The 24,067-nt window shown below is 54.2% G+C and overlaps 1 protein-coding gene across 2 annotated transcripts in view; it reads left to right on the top strand.

Annotated features, from left to right (window-relative positions):
- The window catches only part of TBL1X (transducin beta like 1 X-linked), a 28,415-nt gene extending 6,700 nt beyond the window's left edge, over positions 1-21,715 (top strand). The window contains exons 3-15 of one of the 2 annotated variants that reach the window (XM_036304895.1): positions 3,532-3,677; positions 6,463-6,751; positions 7,154-7,286; positions 7,696-7,837; positions 8,357-8,420; positions 8,539-8,636; positions 11,652-11,712; positions 12,686-12,807; positions 14,772-14,846; positions 15,160-15,287; positions 17,549-17,714; positions 19,538-19,639; positions 20,251-21,715. In XM_036304895.1, coding sequence (XP_036160788.1) covers positions 3,532-3,677; positions 6,463-6,751; positions 7,154-7,286; positions 7,696-7,837; positions 8,357-8,420; positions 8,539-8,636; positions 11,652-11,712; positions 12,686-12,807; positions 14,772-14,846; positions 15,160-15,287; positions 17,549-17,714; positions 19,538-19,639; positions 20,251-20,277 — 1,553 coding nt within the window. In that variant the 3' untranslated portion in view covers positions 20,278-21,715. Of the gene's footprint in view, positions 1-3,531; positions 3,678-6,462; positions 6,752-7,153; positions 7,287-7,695; positions 7,838-8,356; positions 8,421-8,538; positions 8,637-11,651; positions 11,713-12,685; positions 12,808-14,771; positions 14,847-15,159; positions 15,288-17,548; positions 17,715-19,414; positions 19,640-20,250 lie in introns of those variants that run through there. The other variant, XM_036304896.1, reaches the window with a different exon arrangement.
- Positions 21,716-24,067: the final 2,352 nt, after the last annotated feature.

The raw sequence follows: 24,067 nt of genomic DNA, 5'->3' as shown, positions 1-24,067 counted from the left end.
ATCCACCTTCCTAGTGAGGAACCATTCATCCTGTAGGGGAAACGCACCTTCTTGTGGGAGAAGTGTACCTTCCTGTGGGGAAACCCTTCTTCCTTTGGGGGAAACACGCCTTCCTGTGAGGGAATTACACTTTTCTGTGGGGAAATGCACCTTCCTGTGGGGGAACCCTCCTTGATGTGGGGGAGCGCACCCTACTGTGGGGGAAAGGCACCTTCCGGTGGGGGAATGCATCTTCCTTTGGGGGAAACTCACCTTCCTCTGGGGGAACACATCTTCTTTTGGAGGAAATGCACCTTGTTTTCAGGGAATGCATCTTCCAGTGGGGTAAAGGTACCTTCCTGTAGGGAAACACACCTTCCTGTCGGGGGATTGCACTTTACTGTGGGGGGTCGCACTTTCCTGTGGGGTGAACCCACCTTCCTGTGTGGGAACTCTTCATCCTGTGGGGGAAATGCACCATCTTTTGGGGGAAGTGCACTTTCCTGTGGCAGAACCCTTCTTCCTGTGGTAGAAATGCACCTTCCTGTGGGGAAAAATACCTTCCTGTGAGGGGAACACTTCTTCCTTTGGAGGAAACGCGCCTTCCTGTGTGGGGAACATGCCTTCCTGTGGGGAGATTGTACCTTCCTGTGAGGGAACACATTCTCCTGTGGTGGAAATGCACCTTCCTATGGGGAAAAATGCCTTCCTGTGGGGAAACGCTTCTTCCTTTGGGGAAGCACACCTTCCTGTGGGGGAATCCCACTTTCCTGTGGGGTGAACCCTTATTCCATGGCGGAAATGCACCCCATTGTGTGGGAAAGGCACCTTCCGGGGGCGGGGGGAACCCTTCATCCTGTGGGGGAAATGCCCCTTCCTATGGGGAAAGTGCACCTTCCTATGAGGGAACAATCTTCCTTTGGGGGAAACAAACCTTCCAGTGGGAGAACGCATCTTACTGTGGGCGAATGTACCTACCTGTGGGAAACGCATCTTCCTGAACGGGAACCCCTCTTCCTGTGGGGGAAATACACCTACCTGTGGGGGAACACATCTCCTGTGTCAGAACGTAATCTTCCTGTGGAGGAACACGCCTTCCTGTGGGGGAAATGCACCTTCCTATGAAGGAAACCTTCTTTCTGTGGGGGAAATGCACCTTCCTGTGGGGAAACCACCGGCCCTGTCGAGTGTGATCTATCAGGGATGGGGGTGCAGGCTCCCGACAGGACCCAGAGTGTTCCTGGGGCAGGAGAAGGGTTTCGTTCCTGAGGTGGCATGGAGGATGATATTCCTTCTTCCCTTGGTGTTTCTGTTTAGGTCAGACCTTGTTGGCAAAGATACCAGCCCAGTCGAGGTTGCGTTGAATTGGCCGTGCGATGAGGTGCTCTCGGCCTTGGGCAGAGCAGTTATCTGGAGCAGTGTAGATAGGAAGTGACCCCTTAGATTAAGCACCTCTGATTTATTGAGTTTCCTCCACCACCACCCAAAAACAGGGTGCTCTATGCAATTTTCTGACACTTAGGAATAGCTCTTGTTTCTTCCAATACTTTCGAATATGAGCGAGAATTTCCTTTTCATAAGGAATGTGCAGGCCCAGTGCGGAGTGGGCCTTGTGCGTATTAGCACAAGGGGGGTGGGTGGAGAAGGCAGCAGGGGGCACTGAGAGTGCCATGGGGCCTGGCCCCTGGCACAGCTTTGTCCACATGAGAGCGGGATTCCTCACGTGAGCTCGTGCAAGTCGCTGAACGTTGCTCTCCCTGTCACACAGCACCAGACTGCCCCCAACTGGCCGCTTAACCCAGTTCACAGGGGGGGGTGTGTGTGTTTGTTTTTAATTTGTCATTTTTATTGTTTTTTCTTTTATGTTTTTTTAATCCTCACCAAGGATATTTTTTCCATTGATTTTAGGGAAAGTGGAAGAGAGAGGGAAAGACAGAGAGAAACATCAGTGTGAGAGAAACACTTCCCTTTGTTGCCTCCTGCATACACCCCGACCAGGGCTTGGGCCGGGGAGGAGCCTGCGACCGAGGTACCTGCCCATGACCAGAATCGAACCCGGGACCCTTCAGTCTGCAGGCCAGTGCTCTATCTACTGAGCCAAACCGGCTAGGGCCTTTTTGAAATTCTTGATTTTTAATTCTTTTTACATCAACTTTATTACTTCTTTTTCTTAGTTTCTAAAGGAAATACTCCTCTAGCTTTGAAAACTTTACAGCATGGGTGGGGAACGTCCAGCCCTCGGCCATATGAGGCCCGCGAAACCATGTGGCCTGGCCCTCCAAGGCATTAGGGGTGAGCTCATTCAATGTCTGACCAGATAGAGCAGGCTCATGTTTAAGTTGGCCATTTTGTAGGGCCCTCCAGATGATGTTATAAATATCCCCATGGCCCTTGGCAGAGAAAAGGTTCCCCATCCCTGATCTAAAGGCTTTGAGGTCATTTGTGAAGGTCAGGGTTTCTCAGCCTCGGCACTGTGGACATCTGGGTGGGATCACTCTTCCTCCTGGGGGTGACCTCCTGGTACATGAGGTGTGTAGCTCAGATTTATTGAGCACCTATGTGTGCCAGGCATGATTCCAAGTATGTCTCAGATGAAACGATTAACCCCCAGGAAGAGACTGAGCTGCTCCCTCTTTTACAAGGAGAAACCCAGGGTGTGGACAGGGTGCTGAGTTCCCCAAGTCACACCGCCAGCAAGTCAGAAAGCTAGGATTCCGATCAGCCATCTGGTTCCAGAAACTTCCTCTTTCCAATGTGGTGAAATCGCTGGCTTATTTTCAGACAGTAAGCCCTTCGTTCCTGGAGTACACCCTACTTGGCTCGGACATCGTGTCCTTTTCTGTGTTGCTGAACTCAGTCTTATGCTGGGTCTGGTGAATTAACATGCATCTCACCGAGGCCAACTGGGCTGGGATGCTCCTTTTTTTTTTTTTTTTTTTTTTTGTCTTTAAAAACAATATTTTTATTGATTTCAGAGAGAGGAAGGGTGAGGGGGAGAGAGAGAGAAACATCAATGATCATCAATGATGAGAGAATCATTGTTCGGCTGCCTCCTGCACGCCCCCCACTGGGGATCAAGCTCAAAATCTAGGCATGTGCCCTGACCAGGAATGGAACCGTGACCTCCTGGTTCCGTAGGTCAGCGCTCAACCAGTGAGTCACACCAGCCGGGCTAGGATATTCCTTTCTGAATGTCCTCATCAGGTTTGGGGCTCAGTGGGGGTGTGCAGCAGGCAGCCGATCTATGGTTCTCTCTCATCATTGACGTTTCTCTCTCTCCCTCTCCCTTCCTCTCTGGAATCAATTAAAAAAATAAAAATAAAGCTGAGATGGTTGTGCCCTCAAAGCTGTTTTCCATCCTGTGCAAATGTGGGTCTTCTGGGGCCTGTGTCTTCCCCATGCCCCTTCCTGCTTCCCCCCAAACCAGAAGCCGGGGTCGGGGGGTGGTCCTGCAGCTGATAAAGTGGTTGAGGCCCCGGTGCCCCTTAGTGCCTGTGGCCGTGCCTCCACCTGCCTCCAGGCTCACGCCTCGCCTTCCCTGTCTGGCTGCAGGCTTCTCCCACTCGGCGTTCACCTTCGGTATCGAGAGCCACATCAGCCAGTCGAACATCAACGGGACGCTGGTGCCGCCCGCCGCCCTCATCTCCATCCTGCAGAAGGGGCTGCAGTATGTGGAGGCCGAGATCAGCATCAATGAGGTATGTGCACCTTCCCCGGGGAGCGGCCCCCAGCCCCGCTCCTGGGTCCTGGGAGGGCTGGCCACAGGCCCCATCCTGCACGCCGGCCCTGAGGTCCTCGCCGGGGCAGGAGAGTGTGGTGGCTTCACTACAGGCTGCAGGGACCGGAGTGAGCTGTCCAGGCCCCGTGCACCCGGGTGTTTTCCACATGCACACGTGTCTGGCCAGCTACTGTGCGTCATGGTTTCCACATGCACACGCGTCTGGCCAGCTACTGTGCGTCATGGTTTCCACATGCACACGCGGCTGGCCAGCTACTGCGCGTCATGGTTTCCACATGCACACGCGGCTGGCCAGCTACTGCGCGTCATGGTTTCCACATGCACACGCGGCTGGCCAGCTACTGCGCGTCATGGTTTCCACATGCACACGTGGCTGGCTGGCTGCTGACCAAGCACCGTGATGTCACGTGCGCTCCCCCCTCTGAAAACACAGCTGACCTTCCCCCATGTCCCTCCTCGGGGCAGGCGTGCACCGTGCCGAGCACAGAAGGGACGTCCCTCCCCGCTCTCTCTGAGCGGCCGGTTCCCCAGGGCCCTGGAGATGTTCTGTAGAATCTGTCCTGCGAGTGACCCTGACCCTGACACGTGCAGTCAGAAAATTGGGGAAGGACAGGGGTGACTGTCCTGGTCAAGAGCCTTTCAGGTGCCGGACTGGTGACGGTGCCCACCAGAGAGCTGGTGGGAGAAGATGACCATAATGACAAAGTAAAATGGTGACAGTTTGCTCGTATCCCCTCCTCTTCTTGGGTTGGCCTCACTGCATAATTGGGCCAATTTTATACACATGGGTGGTTTTATTTTATTGTAACTTTTTTCAGAGAGGAAGGGAGAGGGAGAGAGAGAGAAAAACATCCATGATGAGAGAGAATCATCGATCGGCTGCCTCCTGCACGCCCCACACTGGGGATGGAGCCCGCAACCCAGACAGGCGCTCTTGACTGGAATCAAACCCTTCAGTCCACAGGCCAACGCTCCGTCCACTGAGCCAAACCAGCCGGGGCAACGTTTCTTTTCTTAATCCTCACCTGAGGATGTGTTTATTGACGTTAGAGAGAGGAAGGGAGAGAGAGAGAGAGAGAGACAGCAATGTGAGAGAAACATCCATTGGTTGCCTCCGATGGTATGTGCCCTGAAACAGGAGTCAAACCACGACCTTTTGGGGTACGGGACCATGCTCCAACCTACTGAGCCACCGGCTGGGCACGGAGGCATTTCACAGGCCGCCGATAGGCAGTTCACCAGTCAATAGGCGGATGGTCTCGGAGTGAGGTCCTCCTGGCGCAGGAGGCCGATTGGGCTGAGGTTCCTGCAGACACACTCTCCCACGTTGCCGGTAGTGATAGTGACTCGCAGGGACTCCCACACCTGTCCTCGCAGCTTTCTCAGCCTGGGGCTCTGGGCATTTGGGGTCGGTCATTCCTGGGAGGGAGCATCCTGTGTACTGCAGAACGCTGAGCAGCTCCCGGGTCTCCACCGTCACATGTCACAGCACTTTCTGTCCCACTTTGACAACCAAAAAGTTGGCCAGGCGTAGCCCAAGTCCCTTGAGCGGGCACCCCTCCATCATTGAGAATCATTGGATCTGGGAGAGCATCTTTTATATGAGATACGGTAGTGCCTCGGCTACAGTAAAGCATCTTTTATATGAAATACGGTAGTGCCCCAGATACAGTGGTAGAGCATCTTTTACATGAAATACTGTAGTGTCCCAGATACCAATAGAGCATCTTTTACATGATATACGGTAGTGCCTCAGATACATAGAGCACCTTTTACATGAAATACAGCAGTGCCCCAGATAATAAGAGCATCTTTTTTTAAAAAAATATATATTTTATTGATTTTTTACAGAGAGGAAGGGAGAGAGATAGAGAGTTAGAAACATCGATGAGAGCAAAACATCGATCAGCTGCCTCCTGCACATCTCCTACTGGGGATGTGCCCGCAACCCAGGTCCATGCCCTTGACCGGAATCGAACCTGGGACCTTTCAGTCCGCAGGCCGATGCTCTATCCACTGAGCCAAACTGGTTTCAGCAATAAGAGCATCTTTTACATGAAATACAGTAGTGCCTCATACAGTAGAGCGTCTTTTACATGAAATATGGTAGTGCCCCAGATACCAATAGAGCATATTTTACATGATATACGGTAGTGCCTCAGAGAACAATAGAGCACCTTTTACATGAAATACAGCAGTGCCCCAGATAACAATAGAGCATCTTTTTTTAAAAAAATATATTTCTTTATTGATTTAAGAGAGGAAGGGAGAGGGAGGAAGAGATAGAAACATCAATGATAAGTCAGTCATTTTTGGCTGCCTTCTGCACGGCCCCTACTGGGGACCAAGCCCGCAGCCCGGGCATGTGCCCTTGGCCGGAATCGAACCCGGGACCTTTCAGTCCGCAGGCCGACGCTCTATCCACTGCGCCAAACTGGCTAGGGCAAATAGAGCATCTTTTACATGATATACGGTAGTGCCTCAGCTACATAGAGCACCTTTTACATGAAATATGGTAGTGCCCCAGTTCAGTGTGGTATTTACCAAACATTGGGTCCCCCACTGAGGACAGCATTACACCCTGTCCTGCACCCAGGCTCACCCCACCACACACACTCTGCCCACCGCTATGCCCTGGGCAGCGCCTGCCCCTCCTCGCCTCTGCCCGCACCTACCTGCCTGCGGTGCCCACAGCCCAGTGCCAGGAGCTTCGGGGCTGATGGCCGTCCCTTGCCTTCCCCCAGGATGGCACGGTATTCGATGGCCGCCCCATAGAGTCCCTGTCCCTGATCGACGCCGTGATGCCCGACGTGGTGCAGACGAGGCAGCAGGCCTTCCGGGAGAAGCTGGCGCAGCAGCAGGCCAGTGCGGCGGCGGCGGCAGCGGCGGCATCAGCAGCAGCAGCGGCAGCAGCCACGGTGGCCACGGCCACCACAACAGCCACGGTGACCCCAGCAGCTGTTTCCCAGCCCAACGCCCCAAAGAACGGAGAAGCCACAGTGAATGGGGAGGAGAACGGAGCACATGCCATAAGTAAGTGCGGGCATGTAGTATGCAGATGCGTGTGTATCTGTGTGCACACATGTGCCTGTGTTAGTTTGTGTGTGACTGTGTATGTGTGCACTGTGTGTGTGTGTGTGTGAATGTATGTGCGTGCACCTGTGCATGTCTTATGCAGACGTGAGCATTCTTCCCTGAGTGAAATTTGCTTCCCTCGGGTAAGTCGTGCAGCCGCCCCGGCCCTGAGGGTCGAGATGACCAGGGTGTTCACACCTCACCCCGAGGCCTCCTCACATACAGCCTCCCAGCCGCCTCAGCTGAGGCTGCGGCCACAGCCCAGCCCCGTGGCAGGTGACCGTGAGTGGGCGCAGGCCAACGAATTCTTCACGTCCGTCCTACGTTGCTCAGCCACGCGGCTTCTGTTCCCTCGCACAGATAATCACTCGAAGCCCATGGAAATAGACGGGGACGTTGAGATCCCACCCAGCAAAGCCACGGTGCTTCGGGGCCACGAGTCCGAGGTCTTCATCTGCGCCTGGAACCCCGTGAGCGACCTCCTGGCCTCGGGGTAAGGGCGTCAGCCGCGGTCCCGCCTCCGGAGCGCGTTCCCTCTCACCTACCCGGGCACCTGCTCAGGGGTGCAGACCGAAGCCTGGGGTGCTTCCTACTGTGGTAAAATTGTGGAGAAGTCCCCGTGTTCTCCCTGGGTGGGGGCTAATGCCTGCATTTAAAATTACTCTGTGCCGCAGAGATGGTGCGGAGAAAAGCCTGAGATAAAAAACAGGGGCCGTGGGGTTGGACTTAGGGCAGGCCGTGCCCCTGGGTCTCTCACGGCGCCCGGCCCCGAGCTGCTTGGCCTGGAGCCGTGGCCTTCCTCTGCCCGTCGGCTGCGGGCCCTGACGCAGGTTGCATGGTGGGGAAAGGGAGAAAACCCGTGAGGACGCGGGTAGCTGACTGCGGGGCGCTTCCTTCTGCAGGTCCGGAGACTCGACGGCGCGGATCTGGAACCTGAACGAGAACAGCAACGGGGCGTCCACCCAGCTCGTGCTGCGGCACTGCATCCGCGAGGGCGGCCACGACGTGCCCAGCAACAAGGACGTGACCTCGCTGGACTGGAATGTAAGCCCCAGCCGCCTCCCACATGCTGGACCGTCTGGTGCCACGTGGGGTGCAGGGGTGCTGGGGTCGTGGGGCTCCCTTCCTGAGAGCTAGCCAGGTCATGTCAGGCTCCTTCCCGGCATTAGCCCACGTCTCCGAGCAGCCAAGGAAACATGACTTCCACCTTCATAGTTCTTCCTTTTTTTTAATGTTTTCATTGATCTCAGAGAGAAGAGAGAGAGAGAGAGAGAGAGAGAGAGAAACATCGATGATGAGAGTCATCATCAATCAGCTGCCTCCTGCACACCCCACACTGGGGATCAAGCCCACAACCCAACCCGGGCCTGTGCCCTGACCGGGAATCGAACCATGGCCTCCTGGTTCACAGGTCGATGCTCAACCCCTGAGCCACGCCGGCCGGGCTGGGGACCGGTTATCGACGTGAGAATGTTCTAGCTGTGGGGTGAGAGGTTCTCTTCGCTTTGTCAGAACCGCCCCCGCTAAGCTGTTTCTGTCGGCCTGTTTCTTTCTGGCCCGCAGAGCGATGGGACGCTGTTGGCCACGGGCTCCTACGATGGCTTTGCAAGAATCTGGACGGAAGACGGTGAGTGCTGCCGCCCTCGGCTTGGGGTCGGAGAAGAGCGGCTTTGGCGTGGAAGCGCCGCGTGAACGGCCGTGGCCTTGAAGTCAGCGTGTTTGTTGTTTGTTTACTTACACTACAGGTAACCTGGCCAGCACCTTAGGCCAACACAAAGGCCCCATCTTTGCCTTGAAATGGAACAAAAAGGGGAATTACATTTTGAGCGCTGGTGTGGACAAAGTGAGTGTTCGCTAAAATACGTCTTTGATCGGTAGACGCTTACTGGTGTTGAATCTCTAGATAACATCGTGGTTTCTTTGAATTCTGAGGCTTTCTGCTTCCTCTTAAGAAATGTGTGGTGCTTGATATATGTGTGTGTGTGTGTGTGTGTGTGTGTGTGTGTGTGTGTGTGTGTTTAAAATATGTTTTTATTGATTTCAGAGGGGAAAGGAGAAGGAGAGAGAGACAGAAACATCAATGATGAGAAAGAATCATTGATCCACTGCCTCCTGCACTCCCCCTACTGGGGATCCATCCCGCAATCTAAATCGAACCGTGACCTCCTGGTTCATAGGTCAATGCTCAACCACTGAGCCACGCCAGTCAGACGCCCGTCACGTCTTAATATGTCACACACTCCACAGACCTTTGTGCAAAGCTCCCCTGCTCACTTGAGGTGCACAGCTCAGCGACAGCCTCAAAGCCAAAAGTACTGACCATCTGGCCCTTGGCAAAAATAGCTTTGCTGAACTCCACACTCCAGTGTGACCCTCTAGGCCAGTGATGGCGAACCTTTTGAGCTCGGCGTGCCAGCATTTTGAAAAAACCTAACTTAACTCTGGTGCCGTGTCACATATAGAAATTTTTTGATCTTTGCAACCATAGTAAAACAAAGACTTATATTTTTGATGTTTATTTTATATATTTAAATGCCATTAACAAAGAAAAATCAACCAAAAAAATGAGTTCAAGCGTCACCTCTGACACGCGTGTCATAGGTTCGCCATCACTGCTCTAGGTCATTGAATTGTGCATTCTTTATCTCTCTCTTTTAAGCCAGTAAACCCTTTGTTCCAACTTCGCAGCCTCTTTTCTTTTTATCTTTTCTTTAAAAAAAAAAACCAAAACACCGAAAACATATTTTTATTGATATCAGAGAAGAAGGGAGAAGGAGAGAGAGAAAGAGAGAAACATCGATGATGAGAGAGAATCATGGATCGGCTGCCTCCTGCACGCAGATAATAGCGTTCAGATAGTAATACCTGGGAGGATGTGTAATTTATGGGGATTCTGGCGCTGGCCTTCAGTGGAAGCTTAACCCCAAGGGGCTAAAGTGTATTTCACATTCTTTTTTTTTTTAATTAATATATTTGAATTGATTTCAGAGAGGAAGGGAGAGGGAGAGAGAGATAGAAACATCAATGATGAGAGAGAAACATGGATCGGCTGCCTCCTGCACGCCCCACACTGGAGAACGAACCTGCAACCGTGCAACCCGGGCATGTGCCCTTGCCCAGGAATAGAACCGCAGCCTCCTGGTTCATAGGTCAGCGCTCAACCACTGAGCCACGTCGGCCAAGCTAAAGCTAGTTCAGATTCTTAACAGCTCTTGTGTAATTAATGTTTTCTTTTATCTGGGGTATATTTAGCATAGACATCAACAGAATGACTTGATTACTGATGTAGTGTGTGAAATTGCATCAGAATTGTGAGTTTCTATATTCTCGGCAGCACCTGATTTTGGGGAGTCAGAAAAGTGTTAGACCCAGCAAACAAATGAACAAAAGATGTTCACTGGGCTAGAGCTGACCCAAAACGTTGAGAATCAGGTTTCAAAGGCACTCCCTGCTCTGAGTATTTCCTCTGAAAATGTCTGCAATCAACACAACTTACACCAGTTCTTCTTCAACCAAGAGCTCTATTGTCAGCGACAGGGAGGTGCACACGTTCTGGTTAAGTGAGTTGATGAAGACGAAATCCCAGTGGTTTCCCTGAGCTGCCTCCGGGGCTTCCCTGTCTTCCCAACATCAAATAGATTCATAAGAATTCCTGTTTGGCCCTGACCGGTTTGGCTCAGCAGAGAGAGCGTCGGCCTGCGGACTGAAGGGTCCTGGGTTCGATCCCGGTCAAGGGCATGTACCTTGGTTGCGGGCACGTCCCCAGTGGGGGGTGTGCAGGAGGCAGCTGATCGATGTTTCTCTCTCATCGATGCTTCTAACTCTCTATCCTTTCCCTTCCTCTCTGTAAAAAATTCAATAAAATCTATTTTTAAAAAAGAAGAATTCGCCCTAACCAGTTTGGCTCAGTGGATAGAGCGTCAGCCTGTGGACTGAAGGGTCCCGGGTTCGATTCCAGTCAAGGGCATGTACCTTGGTTGCGGGCACATCCCCAGTAGTGGGTGTGCAAGAGGCAGCTGATCAATGTTTCTCTCTCATCGATGTTTCTAACTCTCTATCCCTCTCCCTTCCTCTCTGTAAAAGATCAATAAATATATTTAAAAAAAAAAAAAAAGAGTTCCTGTTTGTTTTCCAGGGAAACTGTCTCCCTCCCTCATTTATAGGCCGCTGCATGGGCGCCTCGTGCCAGTGCAGCTCAGTTGCCCTGCTCTTTATCCCCAATTCAGGGAGTGACCGACGCACAGGGCAGTTTTCAGAAATGCCCGTTTCTTCTTCAGCTCCTCATTTGGAAAAGTGCCAGAAAGATACTTAGATAAGCTTTATTATGAGTTTCTTCAACTTGTAATGGGAGCCGGGAAACCCCCACCGATCTCGGTACTTTTCCAATTATCAGTTACAGCTGCTGGGTCTTGTGGAGTCGCCACCACCCCACCTGGCTCTCGAGATTGTGACATATAAAACACTGGATTCCACAGACCTAGGCAAAAAGGCTGCCGAGGATCTCAGGAACAGCTAGCTATATACTGGTCACATGTTGAAGCAATATTTTGGCCATGCTGGAGTAAAATAAAATGTGTAGTTAAGACGCAGTTTCATGGCCACAGCAACCTCGGTTCATATCCGGGTCACAGCACCAAAAAACGAAAAGAAAAGGTTGTTTTAACAGTTTCTCTTTTTCTTTTTGGTATTGAGTGCTGACTAGGAAACAAAGTTCCCCGCGTGGCTTGTGTCCTGTGTTTATTGGGCAGCACTGGAGTGGAGGGAGGAGGGGCCACTGCCTCGTCTTGTATGATAACTTTTCCGAGAGAAAACTTGGCGAGAACACTCACTAGATTTCCTTTTTGTTTGCGGAGCACAGACAACAATAATTTGGGATGCCCACACGGGAGAAGCCAAACAGCAGTTTCCGTTTCACTCTGGTGAGTCTTTTGGTTTGGTTTTGTAATCCTATATAATAAAAGGGTAATATGCAAATCGATCAAACGGCGGAACGACCAGACGCTATGACGCGCACTGACTGCCCGGGGCAGATGCTCGATGCAGGAGCTGCCCCTGGTGGTCAGTGTGCTCCCATAGTGGGCACACCGCTCAGCCAGAAGCCCTAAGTCGGGCTCACAGCTGGAGAGCAGCTGTAAGCCATCAGTCGGACATCCCCCCATGAAACGTCCTGTGAGATATTCCTCACTACTCCAAGGAGTGTGTCCATGGAATCCAGCTGCAATCGCAGTGCTCTCAGGCGTCCATGGTACAGATTCCCCAACATCAAAGCGTTAAAAACACCCCAGGGAACCAGTCCCAGGACCAGTGTGGCCTTCTTTCTCCTGCCAGCCCAGGGGGGCCGTGTTGGGGATCCCTGAGATCGTGCCCTCATGGGGGAGTCCCAGCTCAGGTTTGTCGCAGCGGAAGGACATAGAGCACAGTCAGCCGAGAGGGGAAAGGTCACAGGGCGAAATCCAGCATTGGCAGTGGTCTCTCCCGGAGTCGCCAAGGACAGGCCAATTCCCCCAGAGACGAGTGTGAGGGGCCATGTGGAGCTCAGTAGAGACTCATGTCCAGGATCTTCATGGAGGCTGGTACTGCAGGCAGCCTCTCCCTGGCTCGGACCTGGGTTCCAGACTCCTGGAAGGAACTGACGTAAACTACTAGTTTGCAGTTCAAGTACAGAAGCTGCTCTTATCAGTTAGGGAATGGTGGGAGCCTTCAGATATCCAGATCCCCAGACGTGGGCCAAGAGAACAGGGTCCCCCTGAGGTGGGGCGTCTTTCCCACAGGGGTGCGCAGCCACTGCTGTGGCCCTAACCACGTCCCTCTGTGTGTTGTGGCCACAGCAGGCCACGTGGGGCAGCCTGGGCTCTAGAGACTCCAGTTTTCCACCCCCTGTCCCGCCCGCAGCCCCCGCCCTCGATGTGGACTGGCAGAACAACACGACCTTCGCCTCCTGTAGCACCGACATGTGCATTCACGTCTGCAGACTCAGCTGTGACCGCCCCGTCAAAACCTTCCAGGGACACACGGTAAGTGGGAGGCCTGATGATGGGGCTCAAGTTCATGGGCATGTGCCAGGAGGGGGAGCCTCGGATTAAAAGATGCTGTGACAGCCCTAGCCGGTTTTGCTCAGTGGATAAAGCTTCGGACTGAAGGGTCCCAGGTTCGATTCTGGTCAGGGCACATGCCCAGGTTGCGGGCTCCATCCCCAGTAGGGGGCATGTAGGAGGCAGCCGATCCATGATTCTCATTATTGATGTTTCTATCTCTCCCTCCCTCTCCCTTCCTCTCTAAAATCAATAAAAATCTATTTTAAAAAAAAAAAGATGCTTGTGACGGCCTACTTGTCCCTTGGATTTTTAAATGATTGGAGTATTTCTTGCAGCATGATTTCTGATGCCCTATTAAAATGCTACTGACATTCCTTTAAGCAGATTTGTCACCTGCTTTTTGAATTTTTTTTTTAAATATATTTTATTGATTTTTTACAGAGAGGAAGGGAGAGAGATAGAGAGTCAGAAACATCGATGAGAGAGAAACATCGACCAGCCGCCTCCTGCACATCCCCCACCGGGGATGTGCCCGCAACCCAGGTACATGCCCCTGACCAGAATCGAACCTGGGACCTCTCAGTCCGCAGGCCAACGCTCTATCCACTGAGCCAAACCGGTTTCGGCTTGAATTTTTTTATTAACATTTAATTTTTTTATTATTTCTTATTCTTTTGTTAATCCTCACCCGAGGATACTTTTCCATTAATTTTTTTAGAGAGAGTGGAAAGGAGAGGGATAGACAGAGAGAGAGAAACGTCTCTGTAAGAGAGACACATCGACCGGTTGCCTCCTGCACTGCACCCCGACCAGAGCCAGGGATTGAGCCTACAACCGAGGTGTGTACTCTTAATCGGAATCAAACCTGGGACCCTTCAGCCCATGGGCCGACACTACCCACTAAGCTTAACCGGCCAGGGCTTTTTTTCCTCCTCCTACTCAAATCTGTGGTGCCATTATAGTTCTCATCTAACTGTCCCTGGGGGTGGGGTGATTAATAACAGAGAAAAGAAAGGTACTGTGACTGCAGACCAGGTCTTTTGCAGCCCTTTGCTGCTTGGGCTATTGTAATATCTCAGTTGGTTGGGTTGACCCAGGTATGGGCAGGCAGTGGAGAAAACATAGACCCTGAGGTGAGGTGTTGGGTTTTGGAGGAAGGACTTAGAGTAGCTATTAAATATGTGACGACATAAAGAAAAGGATGCTCGTCATGAATGAATAGATGGGGAATGTTAGCAGAGAAAGGAAAACTATATTTAAAATCAAAACAAAACGGTCAAATGGAAATCTGACAGCTGAGAAGTTTGATGTCTGAAATGAAAATCTTAATGGGTGGGTTTAACAGCCGATTGAGATTGCAGAAATAAGGCTAATGAACCTGAAAAGAGATCATAGAAATAGCCAGTATCCTGAATTTGGTGGAAAATGCTGGTTTTTAGAGAGTGGAAGGGAGGGAGGGAGTGGGGGAGAGAGAGAAACATTGATGGGAGAGAGTCCCATCTATTGGTTACCTCCTGCGTGCACCCTGACTGGGACCAGGGACAAACCTGCCACCCACCACCCTTCGGTGCATAGGCCAAAACTCTAGCCACTGAGCAACACCGGCCAGGATGAAAATGATTTTAATGTCAGTTTCAAAACAACAGTGGTCGGTGGTCATACTGGTTTTCTGTGCTGTGCTTATTAAATGTAAATGCACTGGCTCCCGAGGTGTGATGTTTTTCTTAGAGAAACGTGGATGCGGGTGACTGGTTTTGCATGGTGTGTGGCTGTGCATTTACCTACAGGAGAAAGGCAGAGTAAGCAGCAGGAAAATCTGAGTCCTGTGGTGGAAACTATGAATAGTCTGAAGAGATGACGGGGCGCTGCTGCCCCCTGCCGGACGGTTGTGGTACCTACTCACAGGCCTTCATTTCTTTGTAAAATCCTTTGCTCTCTTTCAGAATGAGGTCAATGCCATCAAGTGGGATCCTTCTGGAATGTTGCTGGCGTCCTGCTCCGATGACATGACCTTAAAGGTAATGTGGAAGGAAGGGCTGCTGGATCCCAGGCAGCCCCGTACTCAGTGCAGGTCTTACCCTCACGGCTGCTCTGGGTGATGATTTTGTATGGAACACTCATCCCACTGCTGTAAGTTTGCCCCATGGCTACTCGGTGCCGCTGGCGCCCCCGGGGTTTTGCCCACCCCTCTACCTGGGCGGCGACCCGCGGGTGGGCTAGCCGCCCCAGGGCCCCAAACCTGAGGAGCGCTCACAGCGTGACAGTGTGGAGCCATTCCTGGCTGGAGAAAGAACTCCTGCCTGCTCACACGCTTGCCATCGTGCCCTCTAGATCTGGAGCATGAAACAGGACACGTGTGTCCATGACCTGCAGGCTCACAGCAAAGAGATCTACACCATAAAGTGGAGTCCCACCGGGCCCGCCACCAGCAGCCCGAACGCCAACATCATGCTCGCAAGGTAAGGGGACGGGCCGCAGCCCAGGCCCGCGCGGCCCCCAGAGCCACCTTGCTCACTGCGGCTGGGACAGTTACTGTATCAAAGGGAACAGAAACATTAGTCTGTAAAAGAGGTGGCCCGGAAGGTGGCCCGGAAATGTCACTTGTATCAAAGGGAATAGAAATCGTGCTGAGGGGTGCTGTGAATGAGTTAGAGAGTGGAAGGGAGGGAGGGAGTAGGGGAGAGAGAGAAACATTGATGGGAGAGAGACCCATCTATTGGTTACCTCCTGCGTGCACTCTGCCTGGGACCTCCCTTCCAAACTACACGAGTAGCTGCCCGGATAGGATAGGGCCCATGAGACAGCGCTATGAAGTGACGCCCGAGTAAGGGTGTGGATCCTTGTGCCCGCCGGGCTGGTGGGAGGGCAGTTCTGTGTCCAGGCGTCTGGCACGTGGCTTTGGGAAGGTTTCATCAGGACGGAGAAAGCAAGCAGAGCTGAGCTCGACGTGCCCGAGGCCCTGCGTTACTTAGTCTAGCCCAGGGCTGCAGGTGGCACGGGTTCTGAGCGGCAGCAAAGGGCTGCCCCGCCCTAGCAGGGCTGACTGAGCCATTTCTATAGTGAACCCCCAGGGCAGCAGCATGGTCCCCAGAATTGGGGAGAGGGGTACGTGGCCGTGGTGGGCAGCCCAGACCCACGCCACTTGAGGTTGCGGTGCACAGAACTGCCTCAGCCCAGTGCTCACAGGACGCCATTCGGCCCCGTGTTTAGTAAAAACGTCTAGAAAAACAAGCTGGAGAGATTCTGAGGCTGGAGATGCCAGGATCCTTCAGGGTCTGGGATCCACGGTGCACACAGCGGATTGCAGGAACCAATGAATGTGAAATCACCCTGTTTCCCCAGTAACAGCATCCAAAAAAGCAAAAGCAAAAGACAGGAATCTATCTACACTAATAAAAGACAAAAATGCTAATTGACTGTACATTCGCCATGCACATCAGCCAATCAGAAGAGTATGCAAATTAACCCAACAATGATGGCCGTTAAATTTCCATACTGCAGGCAGATCCCACTGCGCCGCCCTGCGCGGGCAGCAGTGCGATCCCCAGCCACCGCCCACCCCAGCATGCGATCCGGGCCTGCCGTGGGCAGGGCGGGGCGGGGCGGGGCAGACGGCAACGCGATCCCCAACCACCGCCTGCCCCAGCGCGGGATCTGGGCCTGCCGTGTGCGACCGGGGGAGACAGGGCAGGCACCGTGGGATCGGGCATGCCATCTGCCACCAGGGGAGCGGGCCTAAGCCAGTAGGTGGTTATCTCCCGAGGGGCCCCAGACTGTGAGAGGGCACAAGTTGGGCTGAGAAACACACACACACACACACACACACACACACACACACACCCTGCCAGTGCACAAATTTATTTTTGTGCACCGGGCTTCTAATTTTCTATATAATAGAGGAATATGCAAATTAGCCTGGACACCATAACGTCACTACCAGACAGGAGGGACCTGAGGCTGCATGCCACCTGGCCCAGGTGAGGGACCTCAGGCCACACCCCTCACTTAGTGGGGTTTGATGGGGGACCTCAGGCCACGCCCCCTGCCCCGGCTCTGGGTCAGGAGGCCTCAGGTCGCATCCCCCACCCCGGCTCTGGGCTGGTAAACCTTAGGTCACACCCCGCCCAGCAGGGCTTGACGGGGACCTCAGGCTGTGCCCCCCCCACCTCAGTGCCTGGCGGGGGACCTCAGACCGCACCCCCTGCCCAGCGGGGCTTGACAGGGGACCTGAGGCTGCACCCCCACACCAGCACGGGGCCAGGGAACCTGAGGCTGTGCCCCCTGCCCAGAGGGGCTTGACGGGGGTGGGGCCAGCCAGGTCTGAGTCTCCTGCGTTTTCAAAGCGCGTGTGGGTGGTGGGCAGGGACTTGACTCTAGGTCCCATGGCGTGCTCCAGACTCTGACAAGAGGGGAGATTTGCATATACATTTTAGTAATTTTCTTTCATCTCTGACACTTCTATTATAGAGAAAGGGAATTAAAATATTTCCGCTAATTCCCTTTTAATGTGCACAAATTTTGTGCACCGGGCCACTAGTTGTTTTATAACAATGGCTTTGCTGTTAATGCATCTGAGTCACATTTTCGCCATGACGAAGCATCCCTGTTATTATCTCTGGAAACGTAAAAGCAACACAAGGAAAACGTGATGCATGTACGCCTTGGGGAGGTGGGAGAAAGTCCCGAGTGCCTGTGGTGACGTTTCCTCCCTTCCTCCTAGCGCTTCGTTCGACTCCACGGTCCGGCTGTGGGACGTGGAGCGCGGCGTGTGCATCCACACACTCACCAAACACCAGGAGCCTGTCTACAGTGTCGCGTTCAGCCCCGACGGCAAGTACCTGGCCAGCGGCTCCTTCGACAAGTGCGTGCACATCTGGAACACTCAGGTAATCCCTCGGACCTTCCTCAGAGGCATGCCCAATGTCAAGTTTCGGTGACTCAGGCTCGAGACAGCCTCTGGGGAGTTTGTGCTGGGGAGTGAGTCACCTGCCTCATCCTTTTCTGGAAGATGGGAAAACCGTAACCCAGTCCCCTTGTCACCAGAGATGCTGCTCCCAGGGTACTAAGGTTGGGGGAACAGGTGTCATTGCATTTGAGCTTCCCAGGGGGTCAGCCAAGGGGCGGGGCCAGCCCTGACCTCCGGGCCACATCGTGTAGCAAATCGGAGGGTGCAGAGGAATATCTGTTTGCTTTGTGGTGCCATTTTGATTTTCCTAATGAAAATAGTGTATGTTTCCATAGGAAAGGGTATGTCATATTGGGTTGTGCTGTTGGCAGAACTCAAAGGAGACAGCATTTGAGTAAATGCGGCAGCGTGGGTATCCCTGGGTAAGAGGTTCTGAATATAAGAGTGGAGGTGGGTGGCGCTCAGCGGACTGAAGGGTCCCGAGTTCGATTCCCCGTCAGAGCACATGCCTGAGTTGTGGGCTGGATCCCCAGTAGGGGGCGTGCAGGAGGCAGCTGATCCATGATTCTCTCTCATCACGGATGTTTTCTCTCTCTCCCTCTCTTCCTCTCTGAAATCAATAAAAATAAAAAATAAATAAATTTTAAAAAAGAGTGGACGTGGGTGAGAGGTAGAGTAGGGACTTATGTTGCGCAGTCAGCTCTCGGTTCTCCTGCCGATGGAGGAGAAATGGTCGGAGCCGTTGCAAAAGGCCAACGGTCCAGTTTGTGTGACCTCGGGTGGATTGCATGGCCTCCCTTCACCTCTTGTAATCCAGCCTGCCTTGGGGTTCCCTGTGGCTGGTTTGACATTGCAGTACATTTGCATTGAGCCCATGCCCCCTTGTGGCAAGGGCTGGGAGTACATGAGGCAAGTGAACTAGCTGCCATGGGCAGGGTGTCCACTGAGACCGCAGGCTTCCCAGTGTCTGCCTCACCCAAGCTCCATGCTCTTGGAGAGGGAGAGGTGAGGGGGGACCCTCCGCGGAGCCAGGCTGCTGCTAAGCCTCGCAGCCCAGACAGGCCACGCAGAAAACACACGTTCCAGGAATACAGTGCCTCTTCATAGAAACAGTGCTGGGTGGATTTGTAAAGTGACATCGTAGAAAAATGACATGAGGGCCCGGCCAGCATGGCTCAGTGGTTGAGTATCAACCTATGAGCCAGGAGGTCACGGTTGGATTCACGATCGGGGCACATGCCTGGGTTGCGGGCTTGATCCCCAGTAGGGTGTGTGCAGGAGGCAGCTGATCAATGTTTCTCTCTCATCATGGATGTTTCTATCCCTCTTCTTCTCCCTTCCTCTCTGAAATCAATAAAAGTATATATATATATATTTTTTAATATATTTTTATTGATTTCAGAGAGGAAGGCAGAGGGATATTGAGATAGAAACATCAATGATGAGAGAGAATCATGGATCGGCTGCCTCCTGCATGCCCCCCAACTGGGGACCGAGCCCACAGCCCGGGCATGTGCCCTTGACCGGAATCGAACCTGGGACCCTTCAGTCCGCAGGCCGACGCTCTATCCACTGAGCCACACCAGCTAGGGCAATAAAAGTATATTTAAAAAAGAAAAACGACATTAGGTACCGCCCAAGGTCGAAACCTCATCACATTATGTCACTCCTTTTGCCTAGATCTCAAACCTCTTTGATCCTCAGTGAGAGGATGCCCGCTAAATACAACCACGTGGATGCGCTGTGGCCTTGCTCCCGCCCCGTCCCGCCCCCTTAGCTCCTGACGGCTGCTTTGCTTTGCAGAGTGGGAGCCTGGTCCACAGCTACCGAGGCACTGGTGGCATCTTTGAGGTCTGCTGGAACGCCCGAGGGGACAAAGTGGGCGCCAGTGCATCCGACGGCTCCGTAAGCAGCACCCCCGGTGTGCTGGGGGTGGGGGGCACGGGGCGGAAAGGGGACATGCCCGGCAGCCAATACCCAGGGCCCAGGCTGAGCACCTGGCTCCTGGCTCCTGGCTCCGACCCTGGATGGTGCCCCAGCCTGGACCCTCTGCTGACAAAAGGGTCTCTGGGTCCTGGGCCCTATGGTGATCCCCTGAGGCAGGGGCGGCGGGAGGGTTGCCTAGGGTCGGGGTAGCCCACTCGTGTTCCCCAAGGCCATGAGCTCGGGCTTGACTGGTCGTCGGCCCTGCCGCTCGGTGTCTGGGCCGTACCATGGCCACTGCCTCTGTATTAATTCCCAGGATGGTCAAAGGCTCAGTCATTAGGCTGTTGTTACAGTTTCTCTGAATGTTCAGAACGGTGTGCCAATAGAACTCTATTTATAAAACAGTTGGGCGGGCCTGATTTGATCCGTGGGCTATACAGTATAATTTGTCCACCCGGCTCTGTTCCCTTCCATACAAGTAACATTTCCTGGCCATGTTACTTGCCGTAACTTCCACAAAGTAACTTTTCCGTTCCCTTTTTTACAGTAACTGTTCCAGCCACAGTCACAGGCTCTCTGTTTCCCCACAGGTGTGCGTGTTAGATCTGCGGAAGTGACCGCATTGTCCCGGGAAAGAGAAGAGAAGTCATGGACCAGCAGTGGTGGGCACGGGGGCCTTGGCACCCCTGAGACTCCATCCTGCAGCTGCGAGACTGCGGGGGCGTGGCACGTGGGCATGACCTTGGAGCCAGCCCCTCCCGGCCACGCCCGGAGCCTGTATTCCGTAGTCCTCACCGAAACCTTTCACACAGTTGTATCGGAGGGCAGCCTGACGCCACCAGCCGGATGGTGCGTGCAGACGGCTATGATGCCAGGCACGGCCGGGGGGAAGCTGTGCCAAACAGGAAGAGAAAGAAAACTGCGGTGATCACCCGAAAGCTCCCCACCCCCCACCCCCGCGGGCTGCGTGGTTCCCTCACGAAGGGGACACCGCGGTTGGCTTGCAGAGGAGATTCCAAGACCAGCCTGTGTGGCGGGAATGCGCGTCTCGGTGACCCTTATTCCTCCGTGCCCCACAACCTTCGTTGTCCCGACGGCTTTGCTCGGCCTTCTGTCCACGATGGGGCTGGTTTCGCCTTCTTCCCGTCCCTGTCCTTGCCCCCCCCCCCCCCACCTTTGTCCTCCCTTCCGTGTCTGCATTTGCTGTAGATGTGGCCTTGGGGACACGTGGCAAAATCTTTGTCCACCGCTTTCTCGCCCCTCCCCTCCCCTCCCCTCCCCGCCATCCCTTTGTCATAGTTGTTTCCTATGCATCGTAGGTCTCGAGGGCACTTTCCACGCAAAATAAGTGCTTTATGTAGGAAGGCAGGGCAGGGGGGCTTTTTACAGGAGAAAAAAAAGACTTATAAGAGAGAGAGCCCGGAGTATTTTTGGAAAAAAGAAAAGATATTTTTATGTTAAAACGATTTTAAAATCCTACAATGGCCATCAGACAGAGAGCTTTGTGCGGTTTCCTATTTTAAACTATTCCGGGGAGCGGTTCCGTGGCCTCGGGCCACGTGGCAGGTGGGAGGGCACCAGTGGGGGACAGATCCGAGGACACCGCGGGGTTCCCTCGGCGGAGGGACACCCCGCTCTTTCCGGGGGGCAGCCCGGGGTCCCTGGAGTCTGCCTGTGTGGCCGCAGGAGGGGAATGAAGGCGGGTGCGCTGTGACCTCAGGAGCGAGTCCCCAACCAGACGGTATTGAAGCCATTGACACCGAAGGCGCTGCTCCGAGTCGCCTGTAGGTGGCACCACCTGGTTCCCGGGACGGCCATTGGCCCAGGAGGCGGGGGAGGATGGGGGGGGGCGGGGCCTAGCCCGGCTGACCCCACGGCGCTGGGTCTCCCTGGTCCCAGGTGAACGGGGAGGGAGGCCCCGCAGGTGAACCACAGGTGGAACGTCACCGTCACCTCCGTCTCCATCCCTTCTTTCTCGGCCAAATGCGCGTTTCCTTTTCTAATCATGAGTCTTTTTAAAGTTTTTAAAAAATTAAACCTGGCTTTGTGTTCCCACGGGAGTTTCCTGTCCTTGCTGAGGTAGCCCTTGCACCGGCAGCCCCGCCGCCGAGCTGGTTTTGCAGGGGGCAGTGCGAGGGGCCGTGGGCGCAGCGGGGACGGGACGGGGCAGGCGGCCGGCCATGCGCGGAGCTCCGCCTCCCGTGTCCCGGCCGCCAGACAGGATCCATCCGCGCAGCCGGAAATCCACCCTCAGGGCAGGTGCGCGCGTCCCAGAGACCGGGCCAGGCTGGGCCGCGGAACCTCCTCCTGCCGCCATCACCGGGCGCCCCGTGGATACGTGACATTCTCGAGTCCCGGGGAGAAGACCCCAAAGTGCTGGTTCCGAGTTGGGTGCTTTATTTGGGCCGTGGCCCGGACACTCGGCGAAGCTCAGAGCCTATGACGTCACCACTCGCATCTCCCAAGCCCAAAGTCTATGACGTCACCACTCTGGTCCTGGACATCAATGAGAGAGAAACCTCGATCAGCTGCCTCCTGCACACCCAGCTGACATCCCAGCCAACTTAGGTCATTCCTGCCCCGAGAAGTCAGGAAGTTTGGGGTGGTGTGTGGAGGTGCCATCTGCCCCCCTGCCCCCCATAGAAACGGGCGCATCGCCGCCCGGGGGGGGGGGGGGCGGGGGCCAGGACACGTCGGGCGCCTGCAGGGTGCGCACTTGGAGCTTCAGTAGACAATCCTCCCACGAGGCCGGGAGCCAGGGTGTCGCCGACGCGTGGTCCGTGGGTAAACCCGACCCGCTTGGCCGGAGTGAGGTGGGAGCCGAGGCCTGGGAGACCCTGGACCACGCGGGCTCAATCCCAGCCGGCGGGGACCCGTGGGGATGAAGGCCGACCCCAGGCCCTGGCTTCCTGCCCCTGACCGTCCAAGAAGAGCTGCCGCAGCCACAGGGGACCAAGCGCGCGCATCCAGGCGCCATGGCAGCGCCCATGCTCACCGGGAACTGAGCTCCAGAAAGTCGGCCCGGCATCCTGTGACTGTTCGCCCTCATTTACTTACAGCTTAAACCCTAACGCTGGCAGTTAGTGACCAAACGTGACCTTGACTCTGAGCAGATGTCCCACGCCGAGCCTCCCAGACTCTCCGGCTGGGTTTGCCGGGACCGGGGATGGCGGGAACGGGCAGTGACCAGCATCATCCCGGGGACTGGAGTCTTTTTTTAAATATGTTTTTGTTATTGATTACAGAGAGGAAGGAAGGAGAGAGAGAGAGAGGAATATCAATGATGAGAGAATCACTGATGGGCTGCCTTCTGCAGGCCCCCTAGTGGGGACCCAGCGAGCCCGCATCCGAGCATGTGCCCTGACCAGGAATTCAACCAAGACCTCCTGGGTCATAGGTCGCTACTTAACCGCTGAGCCACACCAGCCGGTTTCCTTCTGTCCTAACATCGGTGTGGGGCAGGGGAAGTGCACTTTGTCCGACGTCAGGTCTGCTTCGTTCTGGTTACTTTCCTCCTTTTCAGCCTGTTCCACCTTCCTTTCTTCACAAATCGTGTTTCCAGTTAAATGCACAAACGTCCCCTCCGCCCCGCCTCAGGGCTTTGAACTCTGGCTCCTGCGGTGTTTGTCGTCAGTGTCAGACGTGCCAGCAACTGTGCTTCTCCGGCAGCACCTCCACCCTGTCCGCCCGCGTCCATGTCCGCGTCCGCGTCCGCCCCCCCACCCCGCACACCCTCAAGCGCTCCGACAAAAATGATCACCTTGCGTGTGGTAGCTCATTTGTTCCAAGAGAATCAACAGCTCCTATTCAGTGTCTTGAATAAATCGCTCTATTTTGATACGAGAGAACGTGGTAGGTGTGCTTTCTTCGCCCCGCTCGTCCCTGGGGCCCACGACTCCCCGATGAGCAGACACAGACTCGGTGCGTGCCTCCGGGACTGAGGCTGAACCTGCCCAGATGTGGGAACAGCAGCCCAGGTGTGGCAAAGGGTAGCTCTCCTAAGGGCACGTGTTTCTTTTTTAATCTTTATTGTTGAAAGTATTACAAATGTCCCCCTTTCCCCGCTTGACCCCCCCCATTGTCCATGTCCGTGGGAGATGCATATATGCCTACAAGTTCGTTGGCTGATCTCTTCCCACCCACCACGCCTGCCTTCCCTCTGAGGCTTCAGCCTCTTCCCTGCTTCCATGTCTCTGGGTCTCTTGGTTCATCAGTTTATGTTGTTCACTAGACTCCACACGGGGGCTGGGGGTGGGGGGTGACTTCTGGTGGGCCATTTGGAAAAGTCAAAGTCGGTGACTCCTCCTGTCCCCGGTGGTTTGCTGGGAACGCGGTTCTGCCATGAACTCCGAGGAATCTGCAGAATGGGAAGTCCCAGGGCCACTTCCACCCCAAGTGCGTGTGGCA

The sequence above is a fragment of the Myotis myotis genome, unplaced genomic scaffold, assembly GCF_014108235.1.
Source record: "Myotis myotis isolate mMyoMyo1 unplaced genomic scaffold, mMyoMyo1.p scaffold_m19_p_4, whole genome shotgun sequence".
Lineage (NCBI taxonomy): Eukaryota > Metazoa > Chordata > Mammalia > Chiroptera > Vespertilionidae > Myotis > Myotis myotis.
Note: the sequence above shows the minus strand (reverse complement) of the source record. Positions and strands in the feature narration are given on the sequence as shown.